Consider the following 27160-nt stretch of genomic DNA (forward strand, 5'->3'; position numbering starts at 1 on the left):
TGTACTCTCCCTACATAATGCAATGGCTGCTCCCGTGGATGTAGGCGGTTTTGCCGAACCACGTTAAATATTGTGTCAATGTGCTTAGCCTCCTATGAGCAAATATCAGTACATCACCGGTCGGAATTCCCAACAATGTTTGCAAGAATAAGATGTGTAGGCGTTGATTTGACAGCCAAAAGCCTTGGAAAAGTTCCAACTACACAAGGGGCTAAACTACAACCATAAACAGCAAGTGTTTTAGCACGAACTTTACTTCAGGAGGTTTTAACTTTTAACCAGTGAAACATGGCAGGCATCTAGCAGAGAAACATTTGGATAGAAAGAATTTTTTCGAAAAGATTTGTGAATTGAAAAACATGATCTTTTAAGGCGTGGAGACTGCGAATGAGGGAAAGTTTTTTTATTTTTTTTCCTTGGGTCAAGAGGAGTTTGGATTGATTAATCTAATTCCAGGAGGATTTTGGATAATCCATGATAAACACTTATCTTGATTCCTTGCTATTAAGAGAGAAATTCGCGGATTGATCAAGGATTTGCACGAGATAAGCAAAAGATGGAGACGCAGGGGCTGTCAACACAGAAAGAACTAGCAGCTGGATGTTTTTTTTGTCCGCGGTGCACCTGGTTCTAAAGTTTTTTAAACCGACCCGAATCCGAAAAACCCGAATTAATTTCAGGTTTGTTCGAAATCTTAATTTATCTAAAACCTTAGCCAGATTGTTATTTCAGGTCAAAGACTATCCTTGTTTATCTCGTTCGTAATTTGGATAAAGCTGGTTGAAATAAATAGACTCTGACGTGGGCTTTGGTTGAAGAAAACGGACCACATTGGATCCTTTCTCATCACACAAACATCATTTCAGTTTCAATGTCCGAGCTAGCACTTCCCTTTCATTTCAAAACCTGTCAATTTATTTAATGAAGGTGTCCCAACAAAAGCATCAAAGATTGGAGGTGGAGTACAGTAGTTGTACAGGCCTGAATATTAACTTCAAAACAATGAAGTGGGACATGGATCACATGCATGCATGATGCTTAAAGCAAGAAGAAGATGAAACATCATGAATCGATCCTACCATGTGAAAGGGCAAACTGCCAGCAATTAGAGAACAAAATCTAGAACAGAAGCAAAACAAATCATGTCAGCGTATATACAAGCAGAAATGGTAAGACCAGCATTGGTTCGTTATTTTTATAATCTTAGTAAATTCCGAAACATGATCGCATATTGCCTAAAACAGTTTTTTAATAAGATATTTATGAATGTAGTAATGATTATGGTTTAAAGTATTTTTTTGCTAGAAAATATATCAAAATAATATTTTTAAAATTAGTATATTAAAATATCTATAAATAAATAAATAAAAGATAATTTTAAATTTTTCAGAAATATAATTTCAACCATATTACTAAAAACTGTATAAATAGAGAGCTAAAACTCAGTCTTCTACTTATTTTTTTCCGGCCACCTAAGCTGAAGAACTTGTATTAGTATAAATGGAATCATTATTATTTCGGGCTTCATATGGTGCAAAGGCTTGGTAGTCGTAGCTTATCACTAGATAAAACCTGAAATTTAGAGAACATATTCAAGTTCGCAGCTGACATTTGCAATTATAAATATATAAAAACGACGAGGTCCACCATGTTTTGTTTGGTAGTTAATTTGCTGGCAGCTTGCTTCCCGGCTTTCAACTTTGCTTACACAAGCAACAAAGTTTTCAAACCGGCTGGCATTTTCCTCTCTGATATTGATGAATTATATTAAAAGTGTCCAAAGTCTAACTAGGCTTCTGCAAGGGAGAATAATCAACGATGCAATCAGGATTACTGCAAATCGGAAAACTCCAGATGGAGACTGGATGGAGTCAATTACACTCAATCAAAACCCTAGAAGGCAACGATAATGCCATGTGAGCACCATGTGGTGCCATGGAAAATAGGGTTCAGCCCATTTCTTTTGAAATCATGGAGCAAATCATGCATGCATGAATTTATATCACGATTGCATGGGGATGTTATATTTATTTAATGGTGTCTAAGATTTTCTATTCCTCTTATTATTATTATTATTATTATTATTATTATTATCTTGCCGACATTGTAGGACGGCCCATGTAGCCATGTAGGGAAGAAACTGCCAGTTCGGAAGAATAAATTAAAATATACACCACCCTTTTCATGTTCGGAAGATTAAATTAACTGTACGCAGGAGGTGGGCCGGGATGCTCTATCCTCGTGAGCAAAGTCTGAAGGGAAGAGTTACGTTAAAGCAATTTAAAGAAGTCTTTGGAGGGAGTACCGAACTCTGGAAAATTACACTGCAACTGAATGAGTTGCTCATAAAAGCATTTTCATTTAAATTTCTTAATATTCTTTCCGAGAGTGCTTACAGAGCAATTCGAAGAAAATGGTCCCATTCAAGGTGCTAATTTCGGACGTAGTAAGTGACTTCTTCTCGATGAGGCATGCTTTAGAGGTTTACAGAAATTGATTTTTATTTAAAAATATATTAAAATAATGTATTTTTTTATTTTTTAAAATTTTTTAAAGCATGAATTACTAGCAATGTCAAATATAACTCACGTAAATCAGTTGAAATCGAAGAAAGGGAGAGAGAGAGAGAGAGAGAGATTTTGACTATAAAACAAGAAAATGCTACTACTTAATATGGTAGCATTTTGCCTTGAGATGATCTCAAGCTTGTCTCGAATAGAAACATCAAGGAAGCAACCAAAGCTCCCACCAAACCCATTCATAAACCATCGTCTCCAACGACGCCCATTTACTATTATTCCTTCCATCAAATTGAAACTTATCATAATATTTATTTGTAGTATTCCACTTTCTAGAAATAAATAAATAAATCATTGTATAATATTTCAATAAACACTGCTAAATGTCAAACGGCCCCATGATGACATATAGAACAATTAATTAGGAAAATGACTGCGTCTCTCAGTTTATATATTTTTATTTTTTTAATTTAGAAGTAATTTTGAGGTTTTTTTTAAATGTTTTTAATTTAACAAGATATTAAAAAAATTTAAATTTTTTTAACATTAACACCATAACATTAAAACAATCTAAATTATAAAAAAATAATTTAAAATAAAAATAAATCAAAATTTATTAGAATTCGGAGCAAGTACAACGCCAAACAAGGTCACAGTAATTAGTAAGAAGCAAGTCTTTGCGGGGCCTGAAGGGCTCCAAAATTAACAGCAAGTCTTTTTCACATTTTACAGCAGTAAAAAACAAGTCCAATACCAGAAATTTAAAGGAGGGAGAGAGAGAAGCAGCACGCGTTTTCAAAATCAAAAGCGGCTTCAATGGGTCTAAGAACGCACGCGAGAGAGAGGACAGTTTTTGAATGTTTTATTTCTTATTTCTTCATTAGTCTTTACAATTAATCAATACAACTCGTGTGGTTGCTGTTCTCATGGAGATCAAGAACTGGAAATTCAGTCGGCTTGGAGTTTTAATCCTGTTTTTGCTATATCAAAACTTAATTCTCTGCTCTTCGCTTAATGAAGAAGGTAAGTAAGCGGTTCTGTGCCTGTGTTTCCCTCGGCTAGTTTCTGGAGGAAGTATTGGAACAAGTGAGATAAAAAGCGGTTGTGTTGTTTGTTTGGATGATGATGCAGGTATGGCGTTGTTGAGGTTGAGAGAGAGGATAGTGAGTGATCCATACGGTGCGTTGAACAGCTGGAAAATGGATTTTGGAGATATTGATCATTGTTCCTGGTTTGGTGTTGAGTGCTCTCATGATGGAAAAGTTGTCGTTTTGTAAGTTTTTTTAGTGCTTTTGACTTTTCTTTTATGTTCTGGTTGGTTTCTGAGAAAATTTAGGAAAATCAAGGAATTCTGAAGCATTTGGAACTCAAGACTTACTAATTTAGTTTTTTTTTTTTTTTCAAGACTTCAAGTTTACTTAAAATTCTGGATGTTAAAATTTGTCAGTTGTCAACTTTGCTATGATTAGCTATGTAATTAATCAAGTAAATCAGTGATGAGGAACATGCATCAATATTTCTAAAGTCAATCTCAATCTGTTGTGGTGGTTGTTTAGCAGTTTCAACGGTTGGTGTGATGATTTATATATGTTCAAGTTGAGAAGTTGTGTATTGATTTATTTCGTTTGAAGTGGATTATTGCAATCTTTTTGAAAACTTTGTTAGAAAATCAAGCGATTCTCTTTATTTTCTTTGGGCTGCTGCTAAATATCATGTTTGATGTGTTTTAAGAAGATGTAGAGGTTCGAAGAATTACAAGGACCAATGACCGGTTAACATAAATAGCTTTCTTTTCTTGAAATTTAGCATTTCTGATCCATTTCAAAATATGATCAGTTTTCTGTTTTATTCTTGTTCGACAGTCAAGAAGAAAATACAACTGTCTGCTGTTGCATTTACATGCAAATGTTCTCTTGCAGCAGTTCTTATTGGTTCTCTATTAAGAGAGAGGAGCTTTGAATGCATGTGGTCATTCGCTCAGTAAGATTATTTTAAAGTTTTTGTTCTAAAGACGAGTTTGTCATATAACATGCAGGAACTTGAAGGATCTGTGTCTTGAAGGAATACTGGCACCTGAAATCACAAACCTTGTCCACATAAAGTCTATGTGAGTATTCATTAGGTGACTGATATTTAGAGCCCTGCTGTTTTATGTTATAAATGCTCACCGTTCTCCTTGTCTTAATGTTTAATTTCAGTATTTTACGCAACAACTCATTTACGGGGATCATTCCTGAAGGGATTGGAGAGCTGAAAGAGTTGGAAGTGCTAGATTTTGGGTACAATAATTTCAGTGGACCGCTTCCACTTGATCTTGGCAGTAATCTTTCCCTGTCAATCCTGTGAGTGTCAAACAATTTTTGTGATCAACAAGGTTAACTTCTGCTTCTAACAGCTTATCAACTTATTTTCTATCTATTTTTAGTCTGCTGGACAACAACCAACAACTCAGCGGCTTATCGCCTGAAATTCAACATTTGGATATGCTTTCTGAATTTCAAGTGGATAAGAACCAGTTATCTAATGCAGTGAAAGGTTCATCCTGCAACAAAAGATCTATCACATGGTATGTCATTGTCATCAACTTGATGATATTCTCTAGTGGGATATTGCTCTGGTAGTCTGGGGTAAATCCCAGGTTATCGTTCCTAACGAGGTTCATGAAGGGGCTTCCTCTTTAGACCATGGGATGAAATTTCTTCAGTGTCAATGACAATGAAGGGACCTTCGTTTTTCATACCTTTGACTTTTTCTTGAATTTATTTTCTGTTTCTTAATGTTCTTTGTACATGATATTATGTCTGCTGCATGATCTTATTGTATAATACCTTTTTTTTCCCCTCCAATGTTTGGCAGGAAGGCTGCCCATACAGAAAATGCAGTTCACAGACGACAGATGCAAACCAACCATAAACTCTTGCCTCGGACACCACCATCTCCAAAACCCGCAACCTCGACTGTAACTTTTCCTCCTCCTCCAATGACTTCCCCTGCACCAGCTCGAAGCGAGCCACTTGGAACTTCCACTGCTCCAGATGGTTCTGCTTCACCTTCCATTTCAGCACCAGCTCCTTCTAACTCAAGTGTTCCCGCAGTAGCATTTGAATCTTCCCCATCAAAAAAACATCAGGGTCCAATCATAGCGGGAGCTGTAGGGGGCGCCTTAGCTATTCTCGTTTCAATCATCAGTATATATATTTGTAAAATCAACAAGGTTTCTGTCAATCCTTGGGCCACAGGATTGAGTGGACAGCTTCAGAAAGCATTTGTAACCGGTATGTCTTTCTTCTTGGTAAAATAATTAAAAGGTATTTGTTAGGACTTCATTTCCAAATTGAAAACAATTAATTTATTGTCATTACATCTATTCAGTTAATATATTATATGAAAACCTGAACCGGATAATCTGGATAATGATGTCGGATTGGACTTAGTTTACTTAATTTGGTGAATTCTTTGATGCTTTGTGATAATTACTGTCGATATTTTTTTAATTTTCATCATAGACGTTGCACCACCTGCATGTGCTAGAGAAAGCGGGTCCACATTCTTTTGTGTCTCTGTTTCCTTTCCCCCATCCCCTTCAGCGTTGCATGCTTCCATGTTCATGTTTTGACCTTGTCTTTGTACTAACATAATTCAGATTTTCATTTCAGGTGTGCCAAAGCTCAAGAGATCTGAGCTTGAAGCAGGTTGTGAAGATTTTAGTAATGTAATTGGCTCTTCACCAAGTGGCACACTATACAAAGGGACTTTGTCCAGTGGAGTTGAAATAGCCGTGCTAGCTGTGGCCTCTGTCGCAGTAGCTTCTGCCAAGGACTGGTCAAGGACCCTACAAGTTCAGTTTAGGCGGAAGGTAATTGACGAGTAACTACCGTTGAACTATGTGCCTGTATGGAAATTATCGATGTGACTGATTTTTTAGAAATGTTTTGTAGTGGTGTTTTTTAAAATATTTTTAATAAAAAAATATGTTAAAGTAATATTTTTATTTTTAAAAAATAATTTTTAATGTTAAAATGTTAAAATATTTTTTTTAAATAATTTATAAAAAAATAAAAAAACAAAAAACTTAATAAATTTTTTTAAAAAAACACAAATACAAAACAGTACTTATACTTTAAAAACTAGAAGCTATAATTTATAGCTTTTCAAAATTCACGGCCACAACTTTCCCAGATGAACCCTGTGCTTATGCCGTAGTCTAGCATTTCCTAATCCTTTTCACATTTTACGCTTCAGATCGAGAAATTATCAAAAGTGAACCACAAGAATTTTGTTAACCTTCTTGGGTACTGCGAGGAGGAGGAGCCTTTCACAAGAATGATGGTATTCGAATATGCTCCAAATGGGACACTCTTCGAGCATTTACACGGTGAGTGAGAAAACATTTGTGCTCGGCATCTTTATGGCAGCCCGCATACCAAAAATAAAGATCAGTTGGCTGCTTTCCATTTGTTGTTGAGATTCGTTAATTTAAAAAACACGGTTAATCTTTCTAAATCAATGTGCAGAGTTAATACAAAAAACAAATCATGAAGAATATCTTAAAACAAAAAATGACTGCAACTTTTGCCTGGTTAATGTTCCTGTTAAAACTATCGTACTGTCATTTTGACCCATTCTGATTAGTATGAATAATGCATTGATTTTCTTTAGTTTTGTTGTATCTTCCATGATCCTGAATCGAATCTTATGCAAATTATCCAATAGCCCCCTATCTTGAGAAGATAGAGAGCAATGAAAATGATTGTTGATTAAACAGAGTGCAACTTTAGGGATTTCTTTCTCTCTTTCATGGTTTTCAACACTTGGTGAATAAGAGATTGAGTTTGCTGCACTGTTAGGTTTTGGAAGATTTAGGCACTTAGGATCGAGTTGGCCACTGGGTCAGGCATTTGAAAATTATAAGCTATATTGAGTTCTGCCCCTAGAAAAAGAAAAGCTCCCTCTCTGTCTCTCGATTTCCTTTGTGTTTAGTTTTGTTGTATATTGTACATATCATTATTAAGTTTCATCCTGCAGTTAAAGAATCGGAGCACTTGGATTGGGGAATGCGGCTGAGAATCGCAATGGGCATGGCTTACTGCCTTGAGCATATGCACCAGCTGAAACCACCAATAGCTCACAACAACCTGAGCTCTTCAGTCATCTCTCTAACCGAGGACTACGCATCCAAAATCGCAGATTTCACTTTCTCAAACAACATAATTGCAACTGAGATGGAACTATCAAGCAAGAATCTCCCAGATCTGCCGTTGGCTTGCCTGGAAAATAATGTTTATAATTTTGGTGTCTTGTTATTTGAAATGGTTACTGGTAGGCTTCCATATTCAGTAGACAATGTCTCACTCGAAGACTGGGCATCAGACTATTTGAGAGGGTACCAGCCCCTTAAGGAAATGATAGATCCAACTCTGGACTCCTTCGACGAGGAGAAGCTGGAGAGAATTGGTGAAGTAATAAAATCTTGTGTGCACCGGGATCCAAAACGAAGACCGACAATGAGAGACGTCACTGCGAGATTAAGAGAGATAACTGCGCTGACACCAGATGCAGCAATCCCAAAACTTTCTCCTCTTTGGTGGGCAGAGCTTGAAATTTTGTCCACGGAAGCTAGCTAAAATACGAGCAGGCTGTAAGTATGAGCTCCAATTTTTTCGTTGTTTTTAGTAATTGAGGGCCTGAGGCACAAAACCAGTTGCCTGTAGGTTTGTCGCCCTTTTACCTACCATAGGCAAGGGAGACTGGTTGCTTGTATATAACTGAGTGGCCCTCTCTCGCTGTCTCTGTTTTTCTTTTTCTTTTTCTTTTTTCATGTCTTGGTTCCATTTCTTTCTTTTTTTGGTTGGAACTTGGCTGGGTAAAGCTCAGCATGGTGGCTTTCGGTTTTCCTAGTGGATTCTGGTTACTTTTCCAAAAAGGGGTGGAAAGAATTCTTGGTTTTCTGGGTTGGATACAAGATGGGAGGGACTGAAAATTCATCCATGTAACCGAGGGCAAAAAAGGTTGTTTGTATAATTTCAACAGTGCTCTGTAGAAGAGAAGGAGGTTGATCAAAGTTTCTCAGACCTATCAAACAGCGATCACAACCAGCATATATTTTCATTTTCAGCTTTCCCAAAATGTATTAAAAAGATAAAAAAAAAAACAGAAACTAGATAGAGGAGACTGTATTTGTCATTCTAGAATTACAAACATATTATTAATCTTTATGGATCGCACGTTCTACGGCACAGTGATGAACAGCAGGCCTTGGTCCACAGTCATTTGAACATATTCGAATGTGAAAGTTCAGAAAATGGACCGGCTGGTGAATCCTCAAGAATCATCGTGTTCGACCAAGAAGTCCAGGGTTCGAACCGTTAGTTGCTTTCCGTTTTCTAAGCAAATAGAGGTATAAAAAACATAGATCCCCATGCTCTTTCAGACACAAGGAGACGACATTGCATAAATTTCTCTCACGGAAAGGGAAAAAACAAAATATATATATAAGGTGTATTTTTTTTTAATTTACTTTTACCATGATTAATCTCATGATACACAGAATATCTTGGAAGTCCAATAAACATATAAAACATCACAGAAATAACAAACATACAAAATAAAATTTGAACCCAAATATAAAAAAAAAAAAAAAAAAAAAAACAAAAAAAAAATTGAACCCAAAAAAAAAAAAAAAAAAAAAAAAAAAAAACAAGTTCTTTTCACTGACTGCTTAATTTTTTATTTTTGTAAAAGAAGGACGAGGAAGGTGACCTTCACGTTAACATAAGCTTCGAGGGAAGTTGGTAGTTAACACGCTGCAATCCTCACGTCAATCAAAACCTTCAAACACCAAATATTATCGGGGACCGTCAAATTCCCAAAGCTTATAAATACGGACCTCTTCAAATCTACCTTCACACAACTACAAAACTCTTTGTTCTCTGCTTAGTCTCAAATACTTTAAGCTGCAATAACTACCACAAGAATATGGCAAGCAACCAGCTCACTATTGTCATCTGCTCTCTCTTGCTTCTTCCATTAGTCTTCCCTTCAACAGCTGCGCATAATGAAAGTGCTCCAACCAAGACAATAGAGAAGAAGGTCGATGTGGTGGTTGAAGGCATGGTCTATTGCCAAAGTTGTAAGTATTCTGGATCATGGTCTTTGACAGGGGCTAAGCCAATCCCTTCAGCTAAAGTCAGTGTCATTTGCAAAAATTCCAATAAACAAGTCACTTTCTACAAGGCATTTGAAACTGATGCGTATGGTTACTTCTATGCACATCTTGATGGCTTCAAGATGAGCAATAATGTTTTGGACCATCCCCTCCATGGTTGCCATGTGAAGCTTGTTTCATCTCCTCTTACAAACTGTAGCCTCCTCTCCGATATTAACTATGGACTTCATGGCGCTCCACTTAGATTCAAGAACAAGGTGCTGCGAGGAACTCACTATGAAGCAGTGATCTATGCTGCTGGCCCGCTGGCTTTTCGTCCAGCTCAGTGCACTCCAGAATCTCATGTCTGATATAACTGTCCTGCCACTTTTCTTTTAGTTCGTGATCAATATTCGTTTTGGTTTTGATTCTGTTTTGTTCCCTCTTCTGTTTGTTTTAGCTGTCATCCAGGAATGGTGGCAATTTGTTCTATTTATTCAACGAATTGAATTTCCTTTGCATGAAGTGTTACATGTTAGCTATTACATTGTTGTTGTTTCGTTATTTCTTTCTCTAGGCTGCATTTGCAGACATTTTAAGGACACAGATCACTGCACGATGCAGATGAATACGATCAATCTTCATTTTAGTTTTTATGCTTGTTTTGCTCCCTCTTCTGTTGATTTTAGCTGTGTCATCCAGAAATGGTGGCAATATTTGTTCTATTTCTTCAATAAATTGAATTCCCTTGCATAAAGTGTTTCATGTTAACTTTCACTGTCGTTGTTCAGTTATTTCTTTCTCTAGGGACTGCACGGTACAGATGAACATGGGCTGCAACAGAGATTGGCATAAAGATAGTTCAGGCACACACTGCATCACATTTAGAGATCTTAACATGAAGCAAGATCGTCAAAATTTTACAAATTCAAGCACAAGGACAATATTGTTGTGGTATATCACAACAAAATAAATAAGCTGCAAAGTGAAACCTTACGTGCCACTAATAATAGTTGTTCCTAAAAGTCCAACGGCTTTCCAAACATTTTATTTATGCCATCCATTGCCTCTTTTGTAAACGCTGTCGGCTCAAACAAATCTCTGTTGCTTACTCTGGATGACCTGGGTGGTGGCTGTCCTTGCAGATGCTCTGAATCATCATCAGGAAGTATTATAAACCCACAAAGATCTTGTTTCCTAACAGGGGCTTTATCTTGCTTCTTTGGTCTCTTGGTTCTTATAAAATCTATTGGCTTCCCAAACATGTTATTAATATCATCCATAGCCTCCTTCAAGTTAATTGTAGGGTCTACTAATCCATGGTGGCAAACATTTTCCACCTCCGGCTCATCTAAGATGGTAGACCCAACGAACCTGTGAACAACTGTATCCTCTCTAAGTTTTATTCGAGGTGAGCTCTCTGAATTCATACAATCAGAGTTCTCAGATGGAAGATCCTTCGGATTTGGGAAGACAAAAGCATTTAAAGGTAAAATGGATGAGCAAGAACCTTCTGCCAGATTCTGGGTCTTACTCTCCTCTAATTTATTATCACAAGTTCTGTCACCATTTTCATTGCTTTCTTCATCATCAATGAATATTTGGAATGGCTCTTGGTGAGTCTCGGGGATTTGAGCTCTACCATGCACCATCAGGGAAATACCCGTTTCTTCTTTTTGAAGTGATGAATCAGTTCCACTGTCCAAGTTTTCATCAATAAATACATCAAATCCATTGTTCAAACTATACTCTTCTTTTGGTCGACTTATGCGTGATCTATTTACTGGAGAGGTCTCTAAAGGTTCTCGAAACATGCCATTGATAGCATTCATGGCTTCCTTCATATTTATTGTAGGATCCACCAGTCCATGATGGCAGGCATCTTCTGCTTCTTGCTTTCCAACTATTGCAGTGTCTACAAACTTTACCACAACTGTATCATCACTGTTACACGTCTTGGCTTCATCCGACTCTCCTGTATTCTTTTGCTGCTTGGATACATATCTCTGTCCAATCTTTTTCACATGTCCCTTCTTCCTGGACAGATCACTACCCAAGCCATCTTCACATGAATTTCCTGAAACCCCTACATGGTTAGATTCCTTCATTGGCGTCACATTCTGAGAACTCCTGTCCAGTATCTGTTTAGGCCTATCCTCAATGCTGTATACATTCTCATTGTTCTCTTCAGACTTCCTGGAAGATAGAGGTCTTTTGCCACTTCTTCCTATCTGGCGCTGCAAGATCTCTGTAAAAAGTTAGATAACAGAAGACCTTTACCAATAATGAAGGCAAGCTCCACATCCAAAATAAAAATGAGCATACCTGGATGTTCTTTTTCTTGTGTCTCTCCATACGATGAAGGAATTGCTCGTATGATTTCTGCAATTCATCAACAGGCTCGGCAAGGCTGTCAAAAATTATTTTAGATAGTGAATATCGCTTAGGTTCATTTTTAGAAAAATTAAATCACATACCACCCAAAACCAACAAAGGGTTATGTAACATAATGAAATACAGAAGCTACTATGTTAGGAAATGATTTATTTGGCAAGTTGATATTCTTTTTGTGATGCAATAAAGCTAAAAATTTAGCAGTCATAATTTATTATCTTTGCATGGTAGAGGTATGGTCAAATAATGAATGAGGTTTTTGTTATCACCCACGTTCACAGTGAGGTATAGCTTGAATTGACCAGGGAGGGGGGGGACAACATATAGCTTCTAGCATTCCCTTTGAATCCAAGAAGCGAAGCCAACCACGTGAACCGAATGCGAATAGTAAGTAAACCATTTACATTCTGTTATCATTTAGATAAGAGCAATGCAAGTGCTTAATCAAGCCTGCAGCATCAAATGAAAGGTGAATGTCGCTAAGAAATCCAATTTAAAAGTAAACGAGGCTTTTATCAAAGCTCATAGTAGCAGGTTTATCATTTATATAAACGATCCACTCCTTTCTCATTATTTTCAAAATTCTCAGCCTTAAGCCAGCCAGTAAGAGTAAAATGAACCTAAAAAACATATTGCTAATAAAAAAGCATGCCCACTATCTATATGCAGAACTACGAAGTCACTGAACTGCTATTGGCATTTTTTTCCCAAAAGGTTGCATTACAAAAGCCATGTAACGCTCATTCCAGTGTATTGTAAGCAAGCATTCACTGATAATATCCAGTGATCATAAACATCAAAGGTCATCTTCCATTCAAATATTGAGATGTTTTTTGAAATTCAGTACACTTACTTCTGCACCCCTAAACGGTACATGTTCTCAGCCTCCTCAAAGTTCTTCATCTTCTCGTGATAAAGAGCGTAAGCCTGGTAGAATAATGACCGCTTCGTTCCAATGCTATTCGTTTCCATGGTACTCAACAGCGCTCTTGGATCACTCACATAATCCATCTACTCAATCCCATTCGAGATAAACAAATAACCATAAAATACAACTAATCTTTTTAGCATTCAATAGCCTTTCATTTTCCTTTTTTAAGAGACATTTTAAATTTCACTTTCCTTTTCCGTTTGTCCATTTTACTCAGAAACCAAACAACAACTGAAAAAAACAAAATTGGAAAAGAAACTAAACAGCCCGTGATCAAAATCAGATTTATCAACATGATAATCCAATCTAAAACCCAACAACCCCCAGTTCCCAAAAAAAATAAAAAGAGAGACGGCTTTTGAAATTACCAGCTGTAACCAGACACGAAGGTAGCGCGGGTCATTCCTGTAACGCCTATCAGATTCAAAACCCTGCGTGCATTTTTGCAGAAAACGAGGCAGCTTTTGTTTCAGTGCATTCGGAGGCAGGCAATCCTTCATTTTCTTAATCCCCCTGTTTAAGAACAGATAAAAAAACAGATTAACAGAAGCAATATTATTTAAACAGGCAAAGAAAAGAAAGAGAGATTAGGAGTACCGGAGCCAAGGGAGAAGAGGATCATTGCCTGAGTAAGATTTGATGTCGGATATTAAAGAAGAGAAGAGATCATTGTGGGTTGTTGAGTTTTTTGTTTCCATTTTTCCCGTTTGATTTGGAATTAGAGTTGATTAATGGTGGTGATTTGTTTTGTTGACAGAAGAAGTTGTAAAGGAAGCAAGGATAGGGAAGAGGAGGAGGATGCTCATGGTTTTTGAATTTGGGTGAAATAAGCGCCTCCGTGGAAGAATCTGGGTTGACTTGTGTGTGGTGCTTGGATTGACAAGATTGGTCTTCCGGGTGTTTTGTGAATACACGTGTAATCTATTCTCCAATAATCCAGCTTTTATATTTCATGTGGAGGTATAATGATAAAATCGAAGGATGTACTTTATATACTAGCTATTAGACGGTGCTTCACCGCTGGATAATTAATTTTGGTAAAAAAAAATATCTAAGTCTTTTAAATATTTTTTTTTGCAATAAAAATTCTAATTATAGATTAAAATATTTATGTATGTATTTAATTAACTAAATTGAGAATTTTTACGTCAATAAACATGAAAAAATATTAAATATTAGTGTGTCTATTTGGCTTATTTAGCTCATCTACTTGAGGTCAAATAAAAAAAAATTTCTCAGATAGATGAATTAATATATAGATATCATTAAAATATTTTTTATAATAACTAAAAAATATAATTATGAATAAAAAAATTATACTTATATGTTATAAAATATAACAAAAATCCTATACATCAATAAAATATATATAAAATCTCAAGCTTATTCTTAACGTGGTGGAAACAATAAAATAATGTTGCAAATTCTACATTAAAATATCATTTTTTAGTTTTTGAATAATATTTAAAAAATATAGATAAAAAATAAAAACTAAGTTACAAAAGAATGATGATAAAAACAAAAAAAATGATATAAATAGATCATGTGAAGTGATAAATATTTCAAATATAAAGAATAAAAATTAATATTTTTTTCAAAAAAAAAAGTGTAAAGAAAAAAACTAAAAAGATATTGAAAAAAACAATAAAGATAAGAAAAAATTAGTGATAAATAAGCTAAGTTTAATGATAAGAATTTCAATTGTAAGGAAAAAATAATATAAAAAAAAAACTTGTTTTCTAAAAAGAAATTAAAAGTTACATATTTATGATTGTTGCGGTAAAGAAATTGGAGAAAAACCTTTTATGTGTCATTTCTATAGTAAAATATCATTTCCTTTTAATATATGTAATAGTGGGTTGATTCCTGCTTTATTGATTGGGGTGTGGGTTGGATAATTTTTTAGAAAAAATTAAATAAATATACAAGTTTTTTAAATGTGTTTTTTTACAATAAAAATTCTAATTATAAATAAAAAAATTTTATGAATATATTTAATTAAATAAATTAAGAATTTTTTGTGTCATTAAAAAAATGTTAACGCAGTTATAAAGCTCACCTAATTATAGGCCGAATAATTTTTTTTTAACAGATAAATTAATGTTTGAATGTTACTGATGTGTTTTTCAACAACGAATAACAGATATAATTGTGATTTAAAAATTCGATGTTTACTTATAATAAAATATAATTAAAATAATATGCATGTAAAATCTCGGATACACTATTAACTTAGTAGAAAAATGTTTCAATGTTTCAATGGCTACATTTAACATTTTTTTATTAGTATTTGTATAATATTTTTTAAAAAAAAAGTGAAAGGAATTAAAAACAATTATAAAAAAATAAAGACAAGAGCGAAAAAAAAAGTATCAATAGGTTAAGTGTAGAGTCATGTATATTCAAAGTGTTAATAATAAAAAAAACAAAATCCAAAAAAATGTGTAAATAAAAAATTGAAAAACTAAAAAAAATACAAAAAAAAAGAGAAAAAAGAAAAAGAAATGGTTATAAATAATACAATTGCAAAATGATAAAAACATAAAGTGCAAAGGGAAAAAAAATTATTTTCTTAAAATATATAAAAATTACAATTTTGTCATGCTTGAAAAACTAAAGAAATTTTTAATTGTGCCATTTATACAGTAAATATTATTTTTTTAGTGCTTTGATATAAAATATTTTTTAATTTAAATTTGAAGTTAAAACATTGTAAAATTGTAATTAAATAACATATAGCTTGGGGTTTTTAATTTTAGCTTACATGTATATAAATATTATAATATCCAGTTATCATTGATATGTAATAATAAAATTAAATTATATATATTTTAAGTAGATATGTGTATTTCAATAATAAAATATATTTAAGTATATTTTTTTTAGGTTCACAAGTATGTCATCCATGTGGTTGATACTTATGCACATAAAATGCTTATTTTAAAGATAGATGAGATATGTGTTACTGCATGCTTATTCATAAATCATATAAATAGTTATTATAATAGTAGTTTAAAATTATATTTATAAATATTTTAATATTCACGTTAGATTTACAAGATCCATGTGTTTTGAATCTTATAGATATATCAAATCCATTTTACACTTAGATTTAATCAATTATCAAATCTAAATATCTTGAAAATAATACTAATGTTAGATCTAAATGCCTTACCACCAAGCGTCTTGAATTCAGTTAAGTTCTTGGCTGTCAGACTCAAGCTTAAGCGCCAAACAATGAAAACACTCTTATATATATTTTTGTTTTTGTTAAAATTCAAGGGTAATTTTATATTTAAATTATTTCTATAAAAAAAAAAAAACAATGAAACCCTTCAACACATGCATATTCCTCCCACGAGAAACATAATTGTATCTTCATTGTTTATTTTTTTAAAAAAAAAAAAAAACAATGAAACCCTTCAACACATGCATATTCCTCCCACGAGAAACATAATTGTATCTTCATTGTTTATTTTTTTAAAAAAAAAAGATAAAAAAATCTCAATTCTAAGCTTAAAATTATGTGCCCTAAAAGGCAAATCAATATCCATATCGTAATCTAAAAAACTTGAACAAAACATGTTGTTTTTAGTTATTATTTCAATATCAAATATATTCTATAAAAAAAAATCTCACCTCCAACAACATGCTTAACAAATTTTTTTGGCATGGTGGCTACTAGATTCAAGTATCAAATAACAAAAACACCTTTATGTATAATTTTTATTTTTGTTAAAATTTAGAGGTAATTTAATATTTGAATTATTTCAACAAAAAAAATGATGAAGCCCTTTAACATATAAATATTTATTTTTTAGGAGCATGAATGTATCTTTTTTATTTAATTTTCAAAATAAAAAACAACAGAAGCTCCCAACCCAAAACTTAAAATTTTGTGTCATAAAAAGAAAATTAATATTTATATTATAACCCAGAAAACCCTAATATTCTATATTGTCCATAATTATTTTTTCAATGCAAATATACCATGTGAAAAAACAATCTTATCTTTTCTTTAGCAAGGACAATTATTTAATAAGGATACTATGTTTTTTTTAGCAAGGACAATTATTTAACAAGGACAATCACGTTATTACATTTGATCTCTTTTAGTTTCTGTTATAATAATATTTTTTAACAACATTTTATAATTTAAAATCAAATTTAAAATAGTTTTAAATTGTAATTCAATAAAATGAGGTTTTTAGTTTTAGCTTGTGTGTCTTTATGTTTTTATATTATCCAATAATAAGAGCAAATTAAAATATTTACATACATGAATAAAAAATACTCTTGTAAGAAATTAAAAGAGAAACTAAAAAAAGATTCAAACAAGAAACTTTTGAATCAACATTTCTTGCAATATATTTACTTTTTATTTAAATCAATTTAAAACGCATGTTAATTTTAAAAGCACGTTGATTTTTTTTTTTAATTTGCGCCTAGTGTTATAATTTTTTTTTTTATGAGATCAACGCTTTTTCAAGGTTCATTCGAGGATTAGGAATCTATAATAGTATATTAGTTGAATTATGTGTTGTTTATATCGTTGTTATTTTTCAATCAGATCCTTTCTTTATAAAATTATTAGATCACATGTTACATGATTCGTAGTATTTCTCTTAAGTTCGACAACAATCAAACATCCAAATTAGGACATTTATTGATAATATAAAATATATAAATGTGATTTAATGTGCTTTTATGTAGACAAAACGAGAATCAAAACCTTAATTTACAATATTTTTTCTTCGCCCAAGCAGCCAAGTATTTTCTCTTCAGATATAATAATATGAATTTTTAATCGTAATTGTATAATGATATTAACAAACAGTATAATTACAATTACATAATAATTAGTTAAATTACCGAGTGATAAAATAATTTTTCATGATAAGATTATTTTTTTTCATAGTTTGTAACTTGATAATATTACAATTTTAACCCCTAAAATCACAACTTTTAAAAAGCACTGAAAACTTTACTATTTTTATTTACACTCCGATGCAGCAATGCGCGGCAGAAGATAACAAATGACCTCCTGGAGTTGAAACCTGGAAGGGAAAAATTCTAAAAATTGCAGCTTAATTCATTAAAAATAAAATCGATGCCACATCATCAACTATGACACGTCAACAACTCTTATAAGCGCCATTCTCTTTGCTCTTTTGCTCCCTCGTAGAGAGGGTGTTCTTATTGTTTTAGGTTTTTAAAATATTTTTAAAATAATTTAGAATTTATTTATTTATTTTAAATTAATAATTAATAATTTATTTTAATATATTAATATTAAAAATAATTTATAAGCAATAAAATAATATTATTAATAGATATTTTGTTATAAAAAATTATTTAAAAAATAATTATAATTGTTGCTTCCTCTCTCTCAGCTTCACTCCAGATCCTAAAACTACTGCTTTTGCCTCCCCCTCGAGCTCAACATCAAGGCCATGATTTCTCCCACGATATCACAAATGCGAGTTCTGTTGTGGGATGAGCTTTTTATTGCAAGGTTAATTGATTTATGCATTGATTTTTTTGTTATTAAATGTGAGGGTGAATTGGGTTATTATAGAAAATATTGATTCAAGATCCATAATACTACAGAAGTAGGAGCCTTTTTCAACATCACAAGTTTTTTTTTGTCGTTGGAGTCTGATAATGATGTTGAGAAAACCAATTATTCATTTTGTGAGAATTTGAGTCCTAAAGCACAGGCTGTGGTTTAAAAGAACAGAGGAATTGGAAGAGAGTTGTTAGGGTTTTTGAGTTTTCTAAGTCGTAGAAGGATTATGTTTCAAATGTGATTCATTATAATATCGTGCTTCGAACATTGAGTAAAGCTAAGAGATGGGATGAATTGAGAATTTGATGGATGGATATGCCGAAAATGTGGTTTTGCCGACGAATAATATGTGAGATTGATTTGTACAGGAAGGCAGTGTCTTAAGGATGCAGCTGAAGTCTTTTTAGAAATTTTGAAATCTGGGGTGGCAATAGACATCATCACTTAATGCTATGATCTTTACTTTCCATACTATGTTGCAATATATGCTTATGGGTCATCAAGGGAGATTGATAAAGCATTGAAAACATTCATGAAAATGCAGGACAAAGGCGTTGAACCAGACCTTGTTACTTTTATATTTTCTAGCGTAGTCTTATGTCACCAGGCATTCAGTTCGAACATTGCAAATTTTCGCGGCCGTAAATTCTGGTCATCAATGATAAAGGTCTTTGCCAAGGGCTGCTTTTATTTGCTAGGTCTTGTTTGAACTTTGCCGCAGAGATTTTCAAAGGACAAAGAGAAGAAAGGATGGAAATAAAGTAATTTTGTTTAAGCCCATAGTCTGACTCAGCCATATATAATTTGAGCCTCCAAAACTGAAATGTGTAAACTGCAAAACATTCAGAAAGTTGAACAAGCAACATGAGAATTTGTTATTATTAGAAATTATGTGGAACAGAAAGTAAAGAAAATCTCCAAAATACTAATGGGATAACAAGCTTCATCAGTTCCTAAAGATGCATTCCTATTCATCGAGATTAATTGAAGTTTGAAAGATCTATTCAATTAAGTGCAAAGATCGCACACCTTTTTTTTTATTTGATTGTATCTCTCGAAGACCAAAAAAAGGGAATTTATCCGAATTAGTGGTCGTAATAACTCCTAGGAATTAATCATGGAAGATAACTTGGTGTCATTGTTTAATTCCTGAAGTTGATTGTATTACGAAGGAGGGTTTGACAGCAGAGGAAGTTTCGTTTAGGTTGAGAAGTTTCCCATGAACAAAATCTTGGTGTCTTCCCATTTCATCGCAGGAGATTCTGTGTAGACAACATTCCGAGTTCTCATTCTAACCAAGACATTGACAAGAGAAAATCTTCTCATATGCCAAATGACTGGAAGCCTTCCAAATTTGATGGTCAAGGATAGCTGTTGCTGAAAAACTGGTGTCCGTAGTCTGCTTGTGTTTTCGTCACTCTTGATTTTTGAACTTGTATGTCTTCTGTGATTCTGTATGGTCAAGGCTTTTCTTCAGCCTTGAAAATTGTTTAGATGATTTTCACAGAAGATTCTTTTCACTCGAGACTGCCATCTAGATATTAACAAATATTACTGTAAAGTCTCGACTGCCAGCACCTCTTTTCGTCATTAAATTCTGAATTTTAACTGCATTATCTCATCGGCCAACTACTCCATAAACATTAGCTAAATACACATAACTTTAATTGCAAAGCTTTCTTTGCAATGCGCTCTGCAATAGCAGATTAGCTAAATAGACATAGCTTTAATTGCAAAGCTTTCTTTGCAATGCGCTCTGCAATAGCAGATTGTGGACTTGCTGTACAAGCACAAGAACCGTCCCGAGAGATGGGTCATCTCTGCAATCTGCATTCTCTATCAATATTTCTGCTTCTTCTAGCAAACCAGCATGGCCTAAAAGATACATCATGCAATTGCAGAGCTCCATTCCTGGTTTAATGTCATACACCAAATTCATTGGGGCAAAATATTTCAGCCCTTTATCAACCAAAGCAGCATGACTACAAGCAAAAAGAACCCCAACAAAACTAATATAATCAGGCTTAACTCTTCTTCAATCATCTCATCAAATAATTGAAGAACTTCCCCACCTCTTTCATTTTAGGCAAACCTATAAATAATCAAGTTCCATGTTATGAAATTTCAAATCGACATCCACATAAATATTCTTTATGCGAAATGATAAAACAGCACCTTTTTGCATAAAAATCACCTAAAGCTGATTATGTGATCACATCTCGCCAATGTTACCTTCTCACAAAAGGAATAAAGGGTTTTCTCAACTTCATTACCAGACTCCAAAGACAAAAACTTGCGATGCTAAAAAAAGCCACTTGCAATATTGAATCAATATTGATGAGGTATGTTATATCCGCAACATGATAGGTATATCATGAGGTATTATCTCATATGATTGTTGGTAGATTTTATTTTTTAAAAGACACTTCATAATAAAAAAGGTGTTATTGGTGTTGATCATTATCTCCTAATACATGTGGGGGTAATAATCTTATTGCTGATGAGGTGTGTCCATAATAATAACATAATAGGCAACTACAAGATATTGTCTTATATAATTTTCAGTAGATTTTATTTTTTAAAAAACATTTTGAAATAAAAAAAGTGTTCTTGGTATCATATAAGTAACTAAAAACACCTTATTAATTGATATCATTTATGAAAACGAGTCATATGCTTTATCTAAGCTCCTCATCTAAGAGGTTTTGATAGGGCCATTATCCTATATCAGTTAGGAGACAAGAACCTTAGTTGTTTATATGATATCAAGAATATCTCTCTCATTACGAGATATCTTTTAAGGAGCAAAACTCACTAGAAGACATTTGAGATAATGCCTTATAGTGGATTTTTTATACTAATAATATAAACATATCTCATTAGTTGATATTGTTTATGAGAATGAGTTATGTGTTCTAACCAAACTCTTCGTTTGGAGGTTCCGATAATGCCATTATTTTATATCAATTAGAAAATGAAAACCTTGATTATTTATAAAATACCAAGAATATTTTTTTCATTGCGAAACACCTTTCAAAAGATAAAACCTTTTTTTCATTGCAAGACACCTTTCAAAAGATAAAACCTACAAAAAAACATATAACATATGTGACAATACATCACAATGAACCTACCATTGTTTGATAAACCAATTCACCCCCCACATTCAACAGCCAAAAACTCAAAGTATAAACCAATTGACTTTATAAAAAAAAGGCTCCTCCTACATCAGCATTAGCTAACGATGTTGAAATCATGGGTTTGATGTTGAATTCAAGAGAGGTAAAAACAGTGGTTTTTAGATCTGGAGTGGTGAAGCTGAGAGAGGAAGCAACAATTGAGAAGAGTGGTTTTTAAATCTGTGAGAGAGAGCAAAAGAGAAGAAGTTGAAGAGAATGGTGCGTATAAAAGCTGTAGAACACTACAATCTCGGGCCTAGAAAAATTACAATGTTCAATGCAATAAACGGCAAAAGTAAAAAGTAAATAAACGCAGCAAAGTAAAAATTGAGTGACGCGCCAACCAGACACACACACACTACTAGTCGTCCAAGGCACCGTCACTCTATATTTACACCTAAAACATCGCCCCCTCTCCCTCCTCGCCTCACTCAACTCTCTCATCATGGCAAAACCCGAAGACGACTTGTCCGACCCGGTCGTACGAAACCATAACAATGACGAAGAAGAAGAAGAAGAAGGCGAACAAAACGACGACATCGAAGACGAGGGCGAGGGCGAGGACGAGGAAGAGGACAAAGACCTCGAATCCCAAAAGGCAAAGCTCCGAAACCGTTTTCAGAATTTCTTTAGCCGGATACAACACGAATCGATCCCAATTCGCGTGCACGATGTGGTAATCAAAGGGAACACAAAAACTAAAGACTATTTGATTGAAGCAGTAACGGCGTCGCTTAAAGATGCGTCTACTATTCAAGAGCTGTTTGCGGCTTCGAGTGAAGTGAATTTTAGGTTACAAGCGCTTGAGATTTTTGATTCGGTCAAGATCACGCTTGATTCGGGCCCACCGGAGTTGCCTGGCACTGCTAATGTGATTGTCGATGTTGTAGAAACCAGGAGCCCTCTCTTGGGTGAAATTGGTGTTTTCAACAAAGGCGAGGTATAAATTTTGATTACTTTTTTTTCTAGTCGGAATTGGCGGTGTTTGGGTAATTGAATAGTACTGTAATCTGTTTCTTTCAATTTCTTGTGGCTTTGCTTTAGTGACTGCGAGTGAATTTGATAGAAATGTGGGATATTTAGAGCTTGTTGATTCAGTGAGCATTTGATGACTGAATAAAGAGGTGCTTGTGTTTAACGGGAAAATGGGAACAGTTGAAGAGTGGAATTGCATTTATAGAGTTTGCTTGTTTAATTTGGTGCTGTGATGCGCATTATCTACCATCTAGGCACTAACAAAACAGCACTTGTGAATTTTGTTTCTATTTTTTGGAATTGTGATCCAGTGCCATGCTTGGTTGCTGAAAAATAGTGGAAATGGAGAGAGAATTTTAGCGGCCTAAATAGTTTGTGTCATTCTACAACCATATTAGTGATTATGAGCATTGTATCAGGTATGTTTAGAGTAAGGTGGTTGATGATACACATGTTTAACGTTCTAATTCATTGGGGCATTTAGACAGCTCAAATATTCCGCGTTTGCATAATTATAAAATCTGTTCTGACACGCTGAGTTTGATTCACATTTTTACACTATAATTCAATTTCTCAAGATTCAACAGAAACTAAGGGGTTTCTGAAATTTTAAGTTGGTTTTATAGGCTTCATCATCATCGTTGGAGGGTACACTCAAGTACAAAAACATATTTGGTTATGGGGATCTTTGGGATGGTGCTCTGGCATATGATTGTGACCGCAAGGCAGAGATAAGTGCTGGCGTGTTTTTGCCAAGATTCAAAGGACTTGTGACCCCGGTAACAGCACGATTATTCCTGCAATCTCAAGACTGCCTTAAGTTTTCCTCTTTCAAAGAGCGATCACTGGGGCTCTCTCTTGGATTATTCTCAACCCAGAACCATGACTTGGTGTACAATCTTGCATGGCGTACCCTGACAGATCCATCACGAATGGCTTCGAGTTCAATAAGGAGGCAGCTTGGTCATGGTTTACTTTCATCTTTGAAGTACACATTTAAGATTGACAGGAGAAATTCACCTCTGAGGCCAACACATGGATTTGCTTTTGTTTCTAGTACCCAAATTGGTGGCCTTGCCCCTGATAGTCATAGCTTACGATTTTTGCGCCAGGTTAGATACTCATTTCATGTTTGATCTTCTGGTTTTCCTTGTAGCTCTTCTATTCAGTTCTTTCAAGCATTATTGTTTTCTTGCTTTGCTGCTACTTTTTGGCCGTGTACAGGATTGCTATGACTGCCTTCATTGCCTATGCCTTTCCATCTATCCATGTGTCATCTGTTTTTTCAGACAGTTTTCTTTCACCAAATAGAAAATAAATGTCTATAAGGTGTTTTAATCTCAATTCTGTGGGATTAGATCATACTGAAATGTACACTTGTTTTTCTCACATGCCAGCCTTTTATTTACTGGAAAAGCGTTGACTGCTTATTATTCCTCACAGTTATGGACAGCTTGTAATTTTCTTATTTGTTAACAATAACTCACAACTTTATAAACTTTTCTCCTTGCATTTCTGAAACTTTCTCATTCATGATTTGGGCATTGAAAATGATGGCCATCTGTTGTATTTTAATGCAAGCTGTGTTTATGAGGCGTTCTTTGAGCTTTTTGTTGGGGCTGGTTTTGCATTTTCCAGGAGAAGAAGCCAACAAATCTTTGATCTCAATTTTTTTATGCTAACAGGTCTAAGTACCAGGCCTTAGCTTTCTCTGGGTCAAGTCGAACTCCTTTAATGATAATCAATAATTGTCTTGCTGGTAACTGTGGCAGATGCAGTCCGTGGATAGTGTAGTCAACTATCCCCCACTGAAATAGTCGAGTCTTTAGATAAGTAGGCAACAATTCAAGAACACTTAATATTGACCCATTCACTGGTTAACATTGCCCCCACTTGGACAACTCCATGCCTAATTGGACAGTCATGGAACTTAGGTACCAAAACTTGAAATGAATTACTTTCAAATGACAAGCTACATGCCCACCTTATTCTTCTTCTTCTTTTTTCTAGTTAAGAAAACAAGGACAAGAAGTTGCATGCCACTTTTTATGAGAGTTGTAACGAAAATGTATGCTACTACTAGCTTTGTTGAAGAAAAAAGAACCTATCATATTGCTGTTCTCATTCTCATACTATATTTGCTTGAGGGGCAAGTTTGCTAATGATTTATAGACATTTTTTTAAGTAAATTTCCTTTTCTTTTCAATAATTAGAGTGTATAAACCATGCAATTTTTTTTTTAATATAGGTATCTTTTTTCCTCCTGGTTACAGGTATATTTATATTGCTCCCACTAAATAAAGTTACTAGACCCACCAGTGGCTGCCAATGCAGGTTCTATGCAGAGAGTAAATACAGTATATACACTAACTGTTCAGTTGTGGTTCATCATCATGTAAAGTAAAAAACTACTTATAAATTCTCCTAAATCATATAAATTCGGAATTTGGGATCCAATTCAGTAAATAGGAAAATATATTTATACAGAAAAAAGTCAAAAGAATTGAACTGTTGTCATTTTGGAGAATGAAGAACCGCTTTCTCTCAATTTTCTTTTCCATGAAAGAAGGAGAAAAAGATACAGATCAAAGAATTAAAGATTATCTAGGGTTAAAAATTTAAGCTGCAACCATCCTTTCGTGTCTACCTTTCTTAGAATGCCAGTCTTGAATAATTTAGATTGGGGAATAAAATAGATTTTCATACAAAAACTGACCTTTTAATTTGTTTGTCCTAAACTTGAAAGTTAACTTGTAGTTTTCATCATTTCAAATTCATGCACAAGGCTCTGCTCCTCAACTCATGTTGGTTGACTCATTGATGGAGCAAAGATTATTTGTTGTTGTATGTTGAAAATATTTTGTGTCTTGTGTTTATTGAGCTGTATTTTTGGACAACAAGCTATTTCTCATTAATATATCATACTGGAAGTGTGGTTACATGTGCGCGTGTGGCTGTATTTTCTACAGGCTCTTTTTTAAAACAAATCGATCTATTTTATGCCTACTATGTTGACCATGTTGAGCTATTGGATACCTGATTAAAATATGAGATGCCTTTTTTTTGTTTCAACTCCATTGCTTACATTTTTAATTCTCTCGTGCACTTTCCATTCTGTTCTTACTTAAAACAGGAGCTCGATCTTCGTTGTGCTATACCTCTCGGATTTTACCGTTCTGCACTGAACTTGGGGATATCTGCTGGTGTTGTTTTTCCCTGGGGATCTGGATTTTTAGGCATGTCTTCACCACTGCCAGAAAGATTCTTCCTTGGTGGCAACCTATCTCCGGTTTGCACTTTGGGTGGCCCGACATCATTATGGGGGTTTAGGACAAGAGGTCTGGGCCCTACTGAGCCTCGAAGGCAATTTCAGAGTAACCCAGCCAATGAGAACACTGATTCTGGAAGGGATCATCTTGGAGGAGATCTTGCTCTTGCTGTGTTTGCAGATTTTTCTTTTGATTTTCCATCAAAGTGGTTAAGTGCGAAAGGAATCCATGGACACTTTTTTGCATCTGCTGGGAATGTTGAAAAACTAACAGAAAATGCATACCGGAATTTTTCTTTACGGAAGTTCACAGAATCATTTCGTAGCTCTGTAGGAGGTGGAGTTGTTATTCCTACAAATCTCTTCCGAATGGAGGTCAGTAATCTGTTTTTTGGCCCCCATTTTGTAACTAAGAAATAGGCTGTATAATTGTAGTTGTAGAGCGCAATCCTATTGAAACAGTGGGTGTTTCAACATCAAAAATTTAATTGTCAGGAAAACGTGAAAGCTATCAGGAAAACGTGAAAGCTATCTCATCATATAACATGGTGTACTGTTGCACGAGTTTCATACAGCATAGCATGAAAATTGTGGTTATCTCCTCTTATTTTTTTGTGACCTTGGCTAGGAATTTCGTTTCTAATGAGCTTGATTTTGTTGCCAGTTGAATTATTGCTACATCTGGAAGAAATTTGGTGAGGACTGTGGCAAGTCAGGATTCCGTGTCAGCTTTGCTTCTCCCTCGTAGCATGCTCAGAGTCTTCCATGCCAGGTGGTTGAGTTTCTTTTTTTCTCTTTTACATGCTTTTGACACTGCAAAGAAAATCTTACATTAGACAGCCTTCATTCTTTGTTTCAAATGTAACTTTGATCGTGCAAATTCAGTGCGGAATTTTACGGTGCACAAAAAGAGAGTAATAATATGATAAAAACGAAACAGTGACCTAGGTCGTATGTTTCCAGGTGTTCCATGAAACCTTTGAGCGTTCCAATTTTAGACATGATTTTGCAGGGGATCTGATTATCCTGTTTGTCATTATAATGTGAGTGTTTTGATTTTTATCCGGGCCTTCTGTTGGTGCAAAACATACGGGTAAGCCGGCCTAGCCCGGGATGGTATTCGGAAAGCGGAAACCCTCGAGTCTCGACAGCGCAGAAGCCAGAAAGCTTCCAGGGAAAGA

At 34.4% G+C, this 27160-nt stretch overlaps 4 protein-coding genes across 6 annotated transcripts; 3 read left to right on the forward strand and 1 right to left on the reverse strand.

The window, feature by feature from the left end:
• The first annotated feature begins 3295 nt into the window (after positions 1-3295).
• LOC105133550 (Protein kinase family protein) lies at positions 3296-8576 on the forward strand. The gene is made up of 9 exons (XM_011037592.1): positions 3296-3542; positions 3651-3792; positions 4555-4626; positions 4718-4861; positions 4945-5085; positions 5376-5794; positions 6176-6375; positions 6762-6894; positions 7545-8576. The coding sequence occupies exons 1-9, from the start codon at positions 3446-3448 to the stop codon at positions 8141-8143; spliced, it is 1947 nt and encodes a 648-aa protein (XP_011035894.1). The 5' UTR covers positions 3296-3445; the 3' UTR covers positions 8144-8576.
• Positions 8577-9256: 680 nt separating this feature from the next.
• Positions 9257-10314, forward strand: LOC105133551 (proline-rich protein 3-like). The gene has a single exon (XM_011037593.1). The coding sequence runs from the start codon at positions 9495-9497 to the stop codon at positions 10032-10034; it is 540 nt and encodes a 179-aa protein (XP_011035895.1). The 5' UTR covers positions 9257-9494; the 3' UTR covers positions 10035-10314.
• A 182-nt stretch (positions 10315-10496) lies between these two features.
• Positions 10497-20231, reverse strand: LOC105133552 (uncharacterized). Of its 3 annotated transcripts, none has more exons than XM_011037595.1 (5): positions 13614-13869; positions 13357-13501; positions 12911-13068; positions 11989-12073; positions 10497-11900 (listed from the first exon to the last, which is right to left on the reverse strand). In XM_011037595.1, the coding sequence occupies exons 2-5, from the start codon at positions 13486-13488 to the stop codon at positions 10683-10685; spliced, it is 1593 nt and encodes a 530-aa protein (XP_011035897.1). In that variant the 5' UTR covers positions 13489-13501; positions 13614-13869; the 3' UTR covers positions 10497-10682. The 3 variants fall into 3 exon arrangements, with proteins under 3 accessions (XP_011035897.1, XP_011035896.1, XP_011035898.1); XM_011037594.1 differs by having other exon boundaries at positions 13586-13869; XM_011037596.1 differs by lacking the exons at positions 13357-13501; positions 13614-13869 and adding an exon at positions 20154-20231 and having other exon boundaries at positions 12911-13117.
• A 1879-nt stretch (positions 20232-22110) lies between these two features.
• On the forward strand, positions 22111-27043 carry LOC105133554 (sorting and assembly machinery component 50 homolog B-like). The gene is made up of 4 exons (XM_011037597.1): positions 22111-22676; positions 23338-23823; positions 25845-26354; positions 26644-27043. The coding sequence occupies exons 1-4, from the start codon at positions 22182-22184 to the stop codon at positions 26725-26727; spliced, it is 1575 nt and encodes a 524-aa protein (XP_011035899.1). The 5' UTR covers positions 22111-22181; the 3' UTR covers positions 26728-27043.
• Positions 27044-27160: the final 117 nt, after the last annotated feature.

This window comes from Populus euphratica, unplaced genomic scaffold, assembly GCF_000495115.2.
Source record: "Populus euphratica unplaced genomic scaffold, PopEup_1.0 scaffold36.1, whole genome shotgun sequence".
Lineage (NCBI taxonomy): Eukaryota > Viridiplantae > Streptophyta > Magnoliopsida > Malpighiales > Salicaceae > Populus > Populus euphratica.